Below are 15,546 nucleotides of genomic sequence, written 5' to 3'. Positions count from 1 at the left end.
TGATGCTTGTGGACATTGTTGCCATGGGTCTGTGCTGCTTTAAAAGGTCATGTCATAGCATACAAAAGTAGAAGATAAATGACCAAAACACAATCTAGGCATACATAAAAAAGAGGTGTCATAAAATCTAATATCTAACCAACCCAAATGATTTTCTCATATTAAATTGATCACTTAATGTGGGAGAATAAATGGGAACAAGTGTTAAGATATAGATATGTGCTTATAGATCTATCTCAACACGGGGCCAATAGTAAAGGGGCCCAAATGGGAGATGGTCTATCAAGAGCAAGGCTAACCAATGGAGCATAAGACCTTAGGGTTAGCTTCATTGAAGACCTCCAATAATGTGTGAAAAAGTCGATCCTTTGACCTTAGGTAAGCTAGGGCTGAGCTTGAGGTGGGAACCCGGCCCAAGCTCAAGGTGCTTGTCGTGCTTGAGGTGCTTGTCCTGTTTGAGGTGCTTGTCATGCTTGAGGTGCTTGATTAAGATGCTTGAGGTGCTTGACTGGCTCCATGCTTGAGGTGCTTGACTTGGTGCATGATTAAGGTGCTTGAGGTGCCTTGAGAAGCTTGCCTGAGATGCTTGTGGGAACACCCCCTACTTCAAGTGCTTAGTCATGCTTGATGACTAAGGGGCTTGCTCATCCAAAGTCAAAAATATCCCTACAAGGAGGGGGGTGAGCCTACAAGGGGGGGGGGGGGGGGATGAGAGAGAACACACACACACAAGGGAAGCCCCAGCTTGAAGAGGCAGCAAGGACACTTGTCAAGTTCCTCCCCATGTTGCCCTCATGGTGTGCCTGAAGCATATTGGTTGGCCACCCAAGGGGTCCAATGATAATTTAGGATATTTAATTAATTGATTTTGCATTTATCAAGTCCTCTCTCTCAAAGGGGAAAGGGGGACACTTGTCCCAAGGCTACCCATGTTGCTTGTAATGGCTCCTGCTTGTGATTGGCTAGGCCTGGAGGGGTCCAATGAGCTTCAAGCATGAGCTACAAGGGGGGGTCGACCCAAGCAAGCTAGGGGGGTGCTTAGGGGGTATACTCACCCACACACACTCACAAAAACTCTCATTGTGTACTATGCAAAGTGCAAGAACTCCCTCTCCTTCTCCAAGCAAGTAGAGGTTGAGAGCCTACACCAACACTCTTGGCTATGGAGTGCAAATCCATCCAAGAGCCATGCTTCAATGCTTGAGCTTGCCATCTATTTCTTCTTCATTACTATGCTATTATGTATGCTAGCACAAGAGTTATGATAAGTGAGGAACTAGCTCTTTCTCGTATGAAATGTTTCTTCTTCCTCTTCCCTACCCTCATTCCCTGCTAGCTCTCTCCACCTTCGAAGATGTTTGAGGTCTTGGGACTGAGGCTTGGTATAGTTAAAGCTTTCTTCAAGTTTAGGTTATGCTATGATGGTGATGCATGAAGCTTTCCATCTTCATTGCTTCACCTAGGTCACAAGGAACACAAAGAATGTATTGTAACAAGTCTCTCTTTATGGGAGAAATCATAATACAAATGCCTATTGGAGGGGGGACCGGCTCCACATAAATCCGGTCCTCAACTATTGTCATGTTCTCTAAATTCTCTCTCAGCTTGCAAAAGTATTGTCCATGCCAAGTTAACTAATTGCTATAATTATGTTTCTATCTTCAATTATGTCTACCCGCTATGCTCACAAAATCATTTCTTAAAAGTACTCTCATTAAATTCCGCTACCTTCAAATTGAATAGGCAAATTCCATTACAAGAGGTGTTGGCTATTTTACATGTTTTAGATGCATGGAAGCATTATCTCTTAAGCATTATTTTACGCAGAGATCACCAAAGTCTTAAGTACTTTACATTGAGTGATAAGAAAATGAGGTGGACAAACACTCTTTCACAGTTTGACTTTAATATTACTTACATAGCTCATAAGCACAACCAAGTTATTGATGCTCTTTCACAAAAACCAAAGGTGCATGCTGTATCAGTAGCTACTCATAATGATCTATCTTGTATGATAGATTAGTGTGCTATGGATCCAAACTTCAAAGAGGTAATGTTAGCTATTGCACTAGGGAAGAAAGATCAGGACCATACAATGTACAAAATGGTTATCTTCTCTACGGCAATAGATTATGTACTAAACATATCTTATGTGAAAAAGTTATGTATGACTCATGTTTCTCCATATGCGGGACATAAAGGGAATCAAGCTAGCCTTAAGAAACTAGAAATGTACTTTTAGTAGCCAACAATGAAGACATACATACATGATTATGTTGTCAAATGTATTGTATGTCAAAAGACAAAGTATGATAGAGAAGAAAATTTAAAAGCCTAAGATTAAATCAACCCCACCGTATTTGGTAAATTACTTTAGTTTTTCTTTACCAAGTTTGATTAGGCCACATGTCCCAAAGTAGCTTGCACTTCCTTTATGTGAAGTTAGCAAGTGTGTACCCTTGCAAAGTTCAAGTCAAAAGAGAAGGCTACAAGTTGTTCAAGAATAGCAACCTTGGGAGAGTACATGTATTAACATATCCATCAACTTACACTGTAACTCTTCATCTCTCATTGGTCCATGTAGTAAGCATTCCTTTGGAGGCTTTTGGCAAGTGTGCAAGAAGACAAAAGAGAGAGGCTCATGGAAATTTTTAGAGGCTCTCTTCTCATTTTGCAAGTTCTCATGGTGACAAGCAGTGCTCTCTCTTCTCTCTCTCTCTCTCTCTCTTTCTCTCTCTCTCTCTCTCTCTCTCTCTCTCTCTCTCTCACACACACACACACACACACACACGCATGGGAGCTCAAGAGAGTTTTTATGCTCAAGCTCTTGACTATGGATGCAAACCTAACCAATTGAATACATGAAAGATCTTCCTTTTCTCTATTATTCTAGCTATGCGTAAAGCTTGCTGATGGAGTAAGCATATATGACATAGTACTTTGCTTAAGAAATACTTTTTTTCACCTTCATCTACTACCTCTTACTTCATAATTCTTTCCCTTCGCTAGGTATTTATGGTGGTGCAACTGAGTTGTGTCGACCTAAGAGAGTGGTACTAGCATCAGTGTGGAATTGTGAGGACTCCTGAAGAAGAGATGGAGCAAATACTAGATGCAAATTACAGCAAGTTGGATTGTGATGTGTATGCCAGATGTGGCACTTTACAAGTCAAGCGATGATTTTGGTCCTCTAATGATCGAGATGTTTGCAGGTACATGAAATATAGTCACTGTTTACTCTATGGCTTGTTTTTTTGGCTTGTTATTCGGAGTTATTTTGGAGATCCAATCCAAACCAGAGCTTGAATGTGGCCATCTATTATGGTTGCATTGGGATTCGGAGCGGCCCATGCTTGTTGCAATCGCCATTATCGGCAAGTATCAAAGCATCCGGGGACTTCATTCTTGTGGGTCAATTATGTTTACTTAAAGCCGAAGGCCTTGGTTCCAAAGCAAGGTCAGGTTATGGTAAGAGATGCAAAGCTATTGGCTGAGGGTTGCGTTTGGTGGGGACACCGGCTAAGTCGCAAGATAAGATTTTTTTAAAAGCTTGCCATGCTAAAAGAAAAATGAAAGCAAGATGCAGTTGATTGAGAGCGCGAGGTGGTGGATATGCAGAGACGAGCGCCATCTGTTGGGGAGTCTGCAGTGCAACAAGGGCGTGCATGGGAAGCAAGGCCATTTTGGGGGGCCAATTGGGTGGCGCATGCCGAGGATGAAAGCAAGGGTTGAGGGCCGCCATTGTAGGAAGGAGAAGGGCGCCATCAGAGGAGCCGGCCAGTGATCTGTGCAGGGATTGAGGGGCCGTCGACTGAGGGCTCACGGGCCAGTAGGTAGGGTCCAAGGAGAGCCGCGAGCACCATGGAGCAAAGCCGGGAGCTTCTCTGAGGGGGAGAAAGGAAGGCCGCCACGGGGTGGCAATAGGAGAAGGAGGTGAAGCGCCATCTGATGCATGGCATGGAAAGAAGGAGAGGGGCGGCATCTGTGGGGGGTCGGGGCTGCAGTTGAAAGGGCTGCTGTGGGGCAGCGTAATAGGAGGAGGTACACCACTTGGGAGGCAAGGAAGGGCCGGTATTGCAAGGCCGCCATGTGAGAAGGAGGGCTGGACAGATTGAGAGACACACAAGAGGGCTGCTTAAGGGGTGGCCAATTGCATGCATGAAGGCTATCCTGGGTAGTTGAAAGGTCGCAGAAGTCGCCAGGGCCTTAGCGAAAGGGGAGTATATGTTGTGCAAGGAGTCTCATCATCGCCAAGATTGTTGAAGCCGAGGGCTTGCCTTGGTTGAGTTATTTGGTATTTGGCTACCATCTTCTCGTCTACTCGTCTCTCGTGCATAGCGCCCGTGGTAGCGGTTGCTTGGAGTGTATAAGTGATTGTGTATGGTCGGGAATGCTAGTAGGCGAGCCTGTGCATCGGAAGTTTGCAAAAAAGTGAGTCTGTGTGTGAGTATCTGTGTGGGTAGGGGTGCGGACTATTACCTTGAGCTATAGAGAGGCTGTGTATTGTGTGCAGGGTGTTGTTCCCTTTTCCCCCATCCCATCGGCTTCAAAGTCCTTTTGAGATGGCACAACTCCAAGCAAAATCAGTCCTCAATTAGTTGTCAACCTTGATCGTTTTATTTTCATCAAGTTATGTGCATGATTTAATGTTCTAATGTGTGAAAATAGTGCAATCAAATCAACCCGACATAATTTATAATTCTTCTCTAGAGAATTAACTTAAAAAATAATTCTCTTTTCATAATTTATTTCCGCTCTGTTTGATAGAAAATACTAGATTCACTGAAACCAACTCATCAAGCCCAGCTCTAATCATGAGGGCATGTACATGGCAAATGCGTGTGAGATCTTTCGTACCTTCATCCCGTGATGCATGGATTCCTTTACGACGCAGATTCTCCAAAGATTGAAGCTCTTCATGCTTTGCTTATGCAGTGCCCACTGTGGAAAGACGCATTGGGTGTTGGAATCCATGGCCAAAAGTGTGGAGTTGGGACAATGGCATGTATGCATGTCGGTTAGAAGGGGGCCCAGGTACCTCAAGGTGGCCATCGCAAGAAGCTTCTAGATATATAGCTCGATGTATAGCTCGATGACCAACTGTGCGCCCTCCCGGATGGAGATAACAACATGAATAACTGAAGATCCATTGCCAAAGGCAGAACCAACTGCTGCTCAAATAATTCAACCTCAAGAGGATCCACCTTCTGGCCCAATTCTGGGTAGGCTATTTTGCAAGGTGCTACTTGATTAGTTCCAGAGTGATTACATAGCATACAAAGGCTACTATAACTTCCCAACTGTACCTCACCAAAGGATCGCAAGCAACTAACAAGGTCGTCCAGCTACAGAAGTCAGATGTCCTGCGCCGTCAAAAGGAGCTGAAGCATGCAATTGTAATGGTCCATACTTGGCCGAATGCCATAATGCTCTTTCATGGATTCAAATAAATCACTACCTTCCTCAAGTTTTACTTCTTGACTACAAGCGGAAAGCATGGTTGTAAACGTCATATCAACTGGCTTGAAACCCCACTGTTGCATCTGTTTTAGACATTGTCAGGCTTGCAAAAATCAGAGTATTAATGCACTCCATGAGTCAACACTTTAATTTGGTAAAGTTAGAAATAACTCGGTAGTCTCTGCCAAAGTACCACATGTAAAATACATACTGATAAGATTTAACTTCCACTTGCTTTGATTGTAAAAAGGAATGTTGCTTCATCAGGCTCAACCCCATCCTGCTGCATTTCCTCAAAGCATTGGAGGGCAGAAAACTGCTCATGCTGCAGACAACCAGAAATAATCATGTTAAAAGGAACTGTATCACAGGCATGCAGATTGGCAAGCACTGTCATGGCCATCCACACACTCCCACACTTTATATACATGTCCACAAGAGAGTTGCCAATAACAGAATCCAAGGCAATCCCAGTACCTTTCAGATTCTCAAACGCTCTTTCATAATCCTTGCTCCTAATTCCTCTGCCTCCTCATGCATACCAGCATCAACATAAATATTCACCATACAGATATAGCTTGCAAAGTCCTGTCTATCTAGGCTCACCGCTTGTTCAAATGCTTGTCGCCCTAGCTCCACATCATGCCATTTCCGACAAGCATTCAAAATATTGATCCACATGACCATTGTTGGTTGAAATGGTGATTTCATCATCATTGCCACTACCCTATCTAGCTGGCCTGCACGACCAAAAAGATCAACAATGCATGTATGGTGCTTAACAGAAGGACTCAGCCCATAGACTTCCCACATAGCCTCATAGTACTCTTGTCCCTTGTCCACTAAACCTGCATGGTTGCAAGCACTCAAAATGCTTAAGAAAGTTACTGTATCCGGCTTGACACCGCTTTCCCTCATTCTATCAAAATAAGAAAGAGCATTTTCTGTCGCCCCTTGCTGAGCATAGCCGTCAATGAGCACAGTCCATGTGAGTCTATCTGGCATCTCCAGCTGATCAAAAGCTTCCTGAGCTTTTGCTAGCTCGCCACATTTGGTATACATTTCAACCAATGCATTACCAAGCAGAGCATCTCCTCCTAACAACCCACTTTTTTGAATGTCATTATGCACTTTTATGCCTTCATCTATAGCTCCAATGCTTGCACAAGCTTTCAAGACGCATGTATAAGTGATAACATCGGGAGAAATACCTTGCTGTTGCATTTGTTCGAAATAAGATAAAGCCTCCTCACCTTGTTCCTGGTCAACATGGCCAGCAATGAGCGAATTCCAAGACACCCTATTACGAGATACAAGCTTGGCAAAAACCGATCTGGCCTGTACAAGCATGCCACATTTGCCATACATGTCCACAAGAGCATTACCAACATGTTGGTTAGTCTGCAAAATCCCTTCTCGTTCAACTTCTTGATGTAGTTCTGCGCCCAACTTTACCCGCTTTACACTGCCACATGCTTTCAAAATGGAAGCATAAGTCAACTCATTAGGAGCCACGCCAGCCTGTCGCATTTTCTCAAAGTAAAGCAATGCTCGATCACCCTCGTTGTTTTGTGCATAGCCTGCAATCAAAGCAGTCCAAATGACCACATTGCGGGCAGGAAGAACGTCAAACACTTCCTGAGCCTCAATAAGCGACCCACATTTGGCATACATATCAATCAATGCACAACAAACAAACATGTTACTCTGCAACAAGCCCTCCTTGGCAATGTCAACATGTAAAGCTTTCCCTATTTTAAGGTCTTTCTTTCTGGTGCAAACTTTGAGAAGCGCAACAAGAGTGTATCCGCTGGGATGCTTAGATTCCTCCAGCATACGTCTGTACAGGGTTATGGCTTGCTTCCAATTTCCATGTCTGCTATAGCCATTGACAAGAGCATTCCATGAGCCCTCACTTCTAGAAGCCAGTGCACTAATCATTTCTGTGCTCGGCCCATACTTCCCACATTCAGCAGCATGGAGATAAGGCAGTTACCAAGCTCTTATGCGCATCTAGCTCATTGTCTTGCACACAGAAGAGCAAGCGAAGGGGATTCATTCCTCTGTGCAAATGCTGTCTGCTTCTGAGAGAGCGCATGGTGCATAGTTACCCAGCACTTATGAGCATCTAGCCCACACAGAAACGACTGAAAAACGGATTCTTTCCCCTTTGCAAATGCCAGCTGTTTTTGCGAGAGCGCATTTCGATCAGTGTCACTTGCTTCTGCACTTGATCGAAGAATTGCACCTGCTTCTGCGTGTTGCTCGCCAAAAACGTTGGAAGTTCAAAGCATGCCATGTGCCTTTCAGAATAATATGCAGCCCTCCATAATCCCATGGGTAACATCCGATAGCCTATTTCCAATCCTGTTTGTGGAATTTGAAAACCCTTTAAACAATTTTTACCTTCTGTAGGCTAGGTAAAGGGTGATGCTTTGGATGTGGGGGGTAGTTGAGGCACACCCTATCTATACTATCTATACTATAGTATAATAGCAAACTGCTTGCCCTTTACGCATGTCGCAAAATGACTATTGTATGTAGGCTTCTAAGGGTGTGTCCACTGTAGCAACTTCCATCATGCCTTCACGCAAGGCCCAGGCCAAGCCTCAAGGTAGGCGTCAAGGAGTCGTCATGTGTGTGTGTCTCTTTCTCAAACTACGGTTCTCGTCGGGCATCTGCTGCCACAACTCCCCGCTGGGTGCAGGGCAGCGCCTTGTGGGGGGGTTACACCCTAGCCTCTGCCCTCCTCATGCCAGCACACATGCCTGCCTCTGCCGACTTTTCCCAGCTCATCAATGCCGACCCCACTCAGCCCATCGACGATGGTGTCGACTCTCCCCAGTGTCACTGTAGACCCTGCCCACAGCCCGTCGAGGGCGTCGACTCGACCGTTTCACTCTGTCGACTTTGCTCGAGTTCACACAGATGGTGAACATGTGAACAATGGGGCCAAGATCGAGTTTGAATAGTTGCTCAAGTTTGAAGATCGATACCACAGGGGGCCAAGATGGACAAAGCGAGACAATACACTCCCAAGCTCACCACCAAGCCAAAACCTAGCTTTGTCGCTGTCCTAGCAACCCCAAGCAAGTACAATCGTATCGAGCACTTATAGGCAGCCCTTGATCGAGTGATGGAGGAAAACTGAGAACTCAAAGAACATGTCAATAAATTGGAAGCTCTCGATTCAATGGTTAACCTTGCAACGGCCAAAGTAAACGAGGTCGAAACCAAAGTCACCCAAGCTCATACGGTGACACTTGCCAAGATACAAACATGTGTGACAAGGAGCTCCAAGAACGATGGCTTCAAGAAGAGAATGTCCTCAAGGTTTGCATTGGAGGGTTACCTCAAGTGTGGGACACATGGAAGACTTCACCGAGCGCATCAACTTTCTCAACGAAACCCTCAGACCCATTCATGTCGACCATGACAAGGTAGAAGGGTACCAACGAACACATGCCAAAAAGGACATGCCATTCTCCAATTTGGGAAAAATGAGGGGCGAATGCGACTTCTCCAACAATCATGTCTTCTCAAAGATACCAAGTTTTGGATCGGAGAGGAACTCACCCAAATGCAAAAGCGAGGAGCTGAAGAAAATGCACGCGATACGGGCCAAAGGCAAGTGGGCGGTATACCGCGGAGGGAAGGCAACCATACAGGAGTTCCATTCTCCCAAGCCCTCGATCACTCTGCAAAATACCACCCCCTTGCCCCTAGTTTCCTTCCCCCCCCCCCCCCCCCCCCCCCCCCCCCCCCTCTCTCTATTTTTGTACCAACCTAAGGGTTGTCCATCCCCATGTAACATAAACCCTCTCCTTTGAGAGAGGAGACACCCCTTTTGTACGCATGTTTTGTTCCCATAGGTCATATGTGACCTCTGAGGACTATAAATCAATCAATCTCTCTCTCTCTCTCTCACACACACACACACACACAGAAGTGAAGCATGTGCAACTAAAACGCGAGGTCATGGTGCTTGTGAGAAAGACTTGTGTTGCATTGCTTCATGTCCCCCACACTAACTCTGTCAAAGCGCATGGAATTATGGCTTTGCTGATTGTTGGCTATGGAAAGTTGGTCCTTTAGTAGGCCATGTACAACTAAAACACGAGGTCATGGTGCTTGTGAGAAAGACTTGTATTGCATTGCTTCATGGCCCCCACACTAACTTTGTCAAAGCGCATGGAATTATGGCTTTGCTGATTGTTGGCTATGGAAAGTTGGTCCTTTAGTAGGCCAAGAAAATCGTAAGCCTGTGTGTGTGTGTGTGTGTGTGAGAGAGAGAGAGAGAGAGAGAGAATTGTTATTATGAGCCCAATGCATCAACCTTCTGAGGGCCTAAACTACATCTCTCTCCAACGTTTGAACCTAAAGTTTGAATTATTTTGCTAGGTGCCAATGGAATATGGAACTACCTTCAATATGCAGTGAACAATTCTCTTTCTCTTTTTTTGTCACAATCCTATCCTTAATACCCATTGGCACCATGTCCTCTCCGCCTACTATGAGCCTTGATGCTCTCACTTCTTGCCTTTTTTTTTCACCAAACTTCCCTCTTTTTCATAAAATCTATTGCAGGTGAGGGCCCTTTCAACATCAAGTGAGTTGAGCTAAAACAAAACATAGAGTTTCTCAGTCTTAAGACAGAGAGCTCTCCGAGATTTCTTGTGCATAGGGAATTGCACTTGCCTTGAAAAGAGGTCTTCAACTTTTCTGCGGCATTTGTGGTAGGTTTGTGTAAAGTTCAAGCAATGTTTTATGGTTAGTATGGTCCTCTTTCCCAAAATTTGCACTTGGAGAGGATAAGCACTTATAAACCCAAAAACAACACTGAAGACTCTTGAATAGTTTTTGGGTGTGCTTAGTCTCTCTTGCCCACATACTATGTTAGGCAAACTGGTCTCTGTGTATGCATGGAACATGTGTGTGTGTGTGTGTGTGTGTGTGTGTGTGTGTGTGAGAGAGAGAGAGAGAGAGAGAGAGAGAGAGAGAGAGAGCAATAATAATCACAAGAACTACATTAATCAAGACTAAAGACAATGGCTCAGAAAAAGTTGACGCTTGCATACAAAAGGTCATGGAGTACAATAATTTTGTTGTGAAAATGTGAACTTAATCCCTTCAATTTTATCCACAAACCCGACTATGCAAGTATTGATCATGGTACCTGCATTCATCATAAACCAAAAGAACTAAAATTAGCCTCTTAATTTATGGACTACATGTGTCATAAGAACAACACACATGTTATAGATGTCAACATAGAAAAAGCTTGAGGATACTCAAGGACCTGGTTGGCCATGATTGAAGAGCTTGTGTTGGTGATGTAGGGGCAATGGAGAATATCCTCCAATCTTAGGCTCAGAGGATTCCATGCATATGCTCTTAAATAGCATAGTATAGGTGGGTCCATGGGTGAGGAGCTGGTGATTTTCTTCTGTTATGGGGTGAGGGGGGTGATGGGTTAGAAAAGGAGAAGGTAGATGTGCCATACAGGGAGAGGGGTGCCTTATACATGCGGTACTATTTATTTGGTACCATTTATTCCAAATCCACATTGACCCATGATGGCATGTCTTGAACTAATTTAAACCAAGGCTTATAGAGTTTTACTTACAAGTAAACAAGCATATGATCCCACATAGAAGTTTTCCATGCTATTATGTGTGTAAAAGTGTCCCTCCTTCCTTCCCGTATTAGGAGGTCCCATAGGGGGCACTAGGTCCCCAAATAGACCTAGTGCCCACCATTGAGCATGTGTAATATTGTTGGAATGTCATGAATCTCTCCTGTGTACTTGAGCAAATATCCCTTTACTAGCCACTAGAGTCTGACCCTTTCAAAATCATTGGCACAAAAATCTTGTACTAGCCTTTTGATATCTTGGGTTGCCTTCTGTGGCAAAGAGTTGGAGAAGAGGATGGGATTTATTTGGGATAATATAACTTTGTGAGCCCATCCAAATGGTCGATTGCTGACTCTGTGAATGTATTTGAACACTTGTATTGAAGAACTATTGCCTTTGTGTATCCTACTTCTATTTACCCTACCATACAAATGGTCGATTGTTGCCTCTGTGAATGTATTTGAACACTTGTAGTGAAGAAATATTGTCTTTGTGTATCCTACTTCTATTTACCCTGCCATCTATAGCTTCAAGTTGCATGCTTCGTATGCCATCCTTAAATGATTTAGCACAATGATCTATTGTTAAACAAGGGGGGTAAATTGATGTGTTGACTGAGGAAGAAGGAGTGGTCATGGTTGTTGACCCATAATATTTTATCAAAATACATGAGGGCAGTTTGAAGTGATGCTAGTTTGTGTCTAGTTATTGGGTCTTGTAATCTGACTAAGATATATTCATACTCCCAAGAAGTGTACGTAAAGATCGCACCATATCAGAGAGCAAGCTAACACCACAGGTATGCCATTGATTTCTCTATAGGTTCTACCATTGCATTGGATAATCATATTGTCTATAAGCCAAGAATTGATTTAAAAAAATAGCTTGTTGTCGGTGGGTAATGGATATACCTTTCATGTACTCTAGAATAGACTAGTTACCAAGGATACAAGTGGATGGGAAATTCTTGAAAGAGATGTAATCCTTGTGTGCATGGTCATATACATATGAAATGACCTGAGTTATCCTAGTTTCAAGTCCAATGACTCCTTCGTGGGGGATATTATCATAACATTTTTTTATGTTTGTTGAAAAAATGGCAGTGGATTTGGTTGGTAGATTTATCACTACATCATATAGTGAGTCCACAATCCACCAAGACTGTAATTTAATGTTGTGGCATGGTAAGGATTTTTGGTATAAGAAGGAAGCTCTATTCTTAATGAAGGGGATGCCTGTTTTAAGGGTACAGGTAATAGTAAGGATAAATTTGAAAAGCAACAGTTTGCTCCATAAGTTATCCATCTAAAGGCTTTTTTGTGTGCCTTATAACTGGCCATTAGGTAGGAGAGAGGCGATGTGTTTGTAATGTGAAATGGTTCACAGGTAAAGTATATTCTTTCCAGAGCTTTCTCTTGGGTCTCATTATGAGGGATGAAATATGCTTCAACTAGTCTTTGTTTAGCTTGAGATAACATTTATGCTTTACAAACCAGAATTGGATTATTGGGTGCCTTATCCAAGCAAGTAACATAAAAGTTTTTCTCGATGTTTTTAATATCTGGGTCTAGGTCCCTAATATTTTTGATAGACCTTTTTCTTGGTGGGTTGATGTGACAAAAATTCTTTTAAAAAAAATTAATAGTACTCATGGGATAATCAATTGATATCACTTTTTTTGTTATCAGGGTGAGTACCTGTAACATTTAGTGGTCTTTGTGTGTAGCGGAAAATAGCATGGACATAGTGAGCATTTCATTAGAATAGGTTCCTAATGAGCATAGCAAGAGTGCTTGGATGGAGAGAGCAACAAAAAGCATAACACCTAGTTAGATAGGCATGAAAAATAATTCAAAAAGAGAGAGAAATTAAGCTATTGACAACAGTTGAGGACTCGATTTACATGGAGCCGGTCCCTCCTCCAAAAGGCTTTGTATTATAGGTTTCCCCCATCAAGGGAGACATTTTACAATACAATACTTTGTGTTCCTTCAATAACTTACTGGTGCATTGAAGATGGAAGCTTCAAGCACCAAGCTCACACTTATAAAACACAACATCAATTCCCTCATGGTCTCAGACCCAAGACCTCACACACCTTCGAAGATGGTGAGAGCTAGCGGCGTATGAGAGTAGATCGAGAGGAAGAAGGAGTATTCTTACGCGAAAGAAGTGTGTCTCCTCACATAATCACCGATAATAGCTTAGCATAGCTTATTAATTAGCATGGTAGAGGAGATGAGCATGCATTGGAGCTTGACTCTTGGTTGGATTTGCATCACAAAGCCAAGATTTGTTCATGTAGGCCTCCCTTCTCACAAGATTTGGAGTAGATGATGAGATTTTCGTTAAATCTTGAGACTGAGATAGTCTTTTTTACTCCACACATGAGATTGTGTGAGTGTGTGTGTGATAATGCCTTGCCAAAATCAGCCTCGTCTCTCTCTTGGTCGACCCCTCTTGTTTTTTACTCATGTTGGCATCTTATTGGACCCTGCAAAGCTTAGCCAATGATAATTAAGAAGTATAAGTGATAGCCTTGTGACATGTGTTCCCCTTTCCCCTTTTGTGAGAGCTTTAGGTATTTAATTAATTCAGTTAAAATCTCATTGGACCCCTTAGTCATCTGGCCAATAGGGATCAGGCAAGCCATTCGGCTATTGAATGCTCATTGGACCCCTTGGGAGACTGTCCAATAGTCTTCTAGAGAGCTCAATTTCTATTGGTTCTTTTATCAAGTGTTTTTAAATGAATTAAATTAAATGTACTCTAGCCTAATTCTCATTGGTCCACCTCTATGGCCATCCAATAGGATTTGAATGCACCTTGGGGGCAACAAGGCTAGGGAGATGACATGTGTCCCAATTCCCTTTGTGTAAGGGGAGCTTGCTAGAGTGTGTGTATATTGCTCTCTCATCCCCTACAAGAAAGGCTTGCCCCCTCCTATCTAGGGATATGTGAAGACTTTATGGTCTTCACATAAGCATCCAATTTTACCTAGAGGTTGACCATTGAACCTAACCTTTGAATTTTGGAACCTTAGCATTTTGGAAGTCTTAATGGGCTGAACCTTAGGATCTTTGAATCCCATTTATGCACATTGCTCTTTTGCAAATGGCCCCCCCTTTGGATCCCTATTTTCCCTCCTTTGGATCTCTACTGTGGCCGGTCTGCCAGCTTAACCAACATTCTAGCTTTTTCTCCCGTGGTACTTCCCCATATTAAAAGATCAGTTTAACATGAGAAAATTATTAAGGATAATTAGATATTAGTTATTATGACATTACCTCTTTCTTGAAATCATAGTCGTCCTCGACTATGGGGTAGAGAAGATAAAGCCTAGTCATTATTCCTTTTCCTTGCGGGTAGAGATCCCTATTTTACCCTAAGACATCGTTCCAGAATGGATGACTGATCCATTTGATGCTTGAGAGCCTAAGCTTCTGCAAGCATGTCTGTTCATTAGTCCTATCAATCTTCCATAGTAGAGTGACAAGCTCTACTTGGTGTTTGGAAGACATCGTCTCCACAAACTTGATCCTAAGCATGCATACTTCTTAACATTTGTGCACAATAAATAAAAAGAGAGTCTTATAAGACAAAAACTTTGTTCATTTTAAACATTCTAAACATTTTTACATTTGCTTACTCTAGGAAAGCATTGTAAGCATTGACAAGGTTTAGGTTATCCTTTAATTGTATGCCTTGCATCCATCTAGCATCTTCAAAAGGATAGTTCTTAAACTTAATAAGATACCGTCAGATAATCTTTCTGCCTCTCAATACCTTGTCTTCATGTCGAAGAATGGACTCGAGTTGCAGCACCTCTTCTTGGTCCTCGATCTCCGGTGGGTCTTCAATAGTTGGTTCTTGAGGTGGCTCTCCTTTGTAAGGCTTTAACAGGCTCACATGGAAAGCATTGTGTATGAGCCAATGACTGGACAACTTGAGTTGATAGGCCATCTCATTGATTGGTCTAAGAATCTGGAAGGGACCATAGTACCTTTTTGCTAACTTAGCATAGTACTGTCCCGTAGGATTCTTGCCCATTGTGTGCCTTAATCGAGCCTTGGGAAATTTTTAAGCAAGACCCAATCATTTTCTTTAAAGGTATGGGCTCTTTTGTGGTTATCAGTAGCAACCTTTTGCCTTTGCTATGAGATAGAGATAGCATCCTTAATATTTTGGAAAGATTCTTGTATGTCTCGGCTATACTCATCTGCAATGAAGATCTTCCCATGTATCTTAAGACGTAGCAGGGAACTTTTTTATCTTCCCTCAATTACCTCGAAAGGTGCGTTTCCTGTGGAGGTATGTACAATATTATTGTAGGCATACTCCACTAAGGGTACGTACTTCTCCCAATGGGACCTTTGATCAACTTCCGTTACGTAGGCTTTTAGTAGATCAAGAATTGTTAGATTAGCTATTTCACTTTGGCCATCCATTTG

The 15,546-nt window shown here is 43.0% G+C and overlaps 2 protein-coding genes across 2 annotated transcripts; one reads left to right on the top strand and one right to left on the bottom strand.

Moving 5' to 3' along the window:
* The first annotated feature begins 3,937 nt into the window (after positions 1 to 3,937).
* On the top strand, positions 3,938 to 5,022 carry LOC147420844 (uncharacterized). The gene is made up of 3 exons (XM_086504774.1): positions 3,938 to 4,071; positions 4,237 to 4,294; positions 4,936 to 5,022. The coding sequence occupies exons 1-3, from the start codon at positions 3,953 to 3,955 to the stop codon at positions 5,020 to 5,022; spliced, it is 264 nt and encodes an 87-aa protein (XP_086360900.1). The 5' UTR covers positions 3,938 to 3,952.
* On the bottom strand, positions 4,674 to 7,819 carry LOC147420843 (pentatricopeptide repeat-containing protein At2g03380, mitochondrial-like). Its single transcript, XM_086504773.1, has one exon. It carries the CDS (start codon positions 7,399 to 7,401, stop codon positions 5,941 to 5,943), a length of 1,461 nt encoding a protein of 486 aa, XP_086360899.1. The 5' UTR covers positions 7,402 to 7,819; the 3' UTR covers positions 4,674 to 5,940.
* Positions 7,820 to 15,546: the final 7,727 nt, after the last annotated feature.

The sequence above is a fragment of the Adiantum capillus-veneris genome, chromosome 28 (genome assembly GCF_014529385.1).
Source record: "Adiantum capillus-veneris isolate H3 chromosome 28, ASM1452938v2, whole genome shotgun sequence".
NCBI classification, from domain to species: domain Eukaryota; kingdom Viridiplantae; phylum Streptophyta; class Polypodiopsida; order Polypodiales; family Pteridaceae; genus Adiantum; species Adiantum capillus-veneris.
This window is presented reverse-complemented; position numbering and strand designations above follow the sequence as displayed.

Bases quoted from the DNA above. Each gene is read 5' to 3' on its own strand.
- LOC147420843 (XM_086504773.1), bottom strand. From the start codon at position 7,401: ATGATTAGTGCACTGGCTTCTAGAAGTGAGGGCTCATGGAATGCTCTT.
- LOC147420844 (XM_086504774.1), top strand. From the start codon at position 3,953: ATGGCATGGAAAGAAGGAGAGGGGCGGCATCTGTGGGGGGTCGGGGCT. The intron at 4,072-4,236 runs GTATTGCAAGGC...ATGTTGTGCAAG, and splicing joins TGGGAGGCAAGGAAGGGCCG to GAGTCTCATCATCGCCAAGA. The intron at 4,295-4,935 runs GTATTTGGCTAC...TTGCTTATGCAG, and splicing joins TGCCTTGGTTGAGTTATTTG to TGCCCACTGTGGAAAGACGC.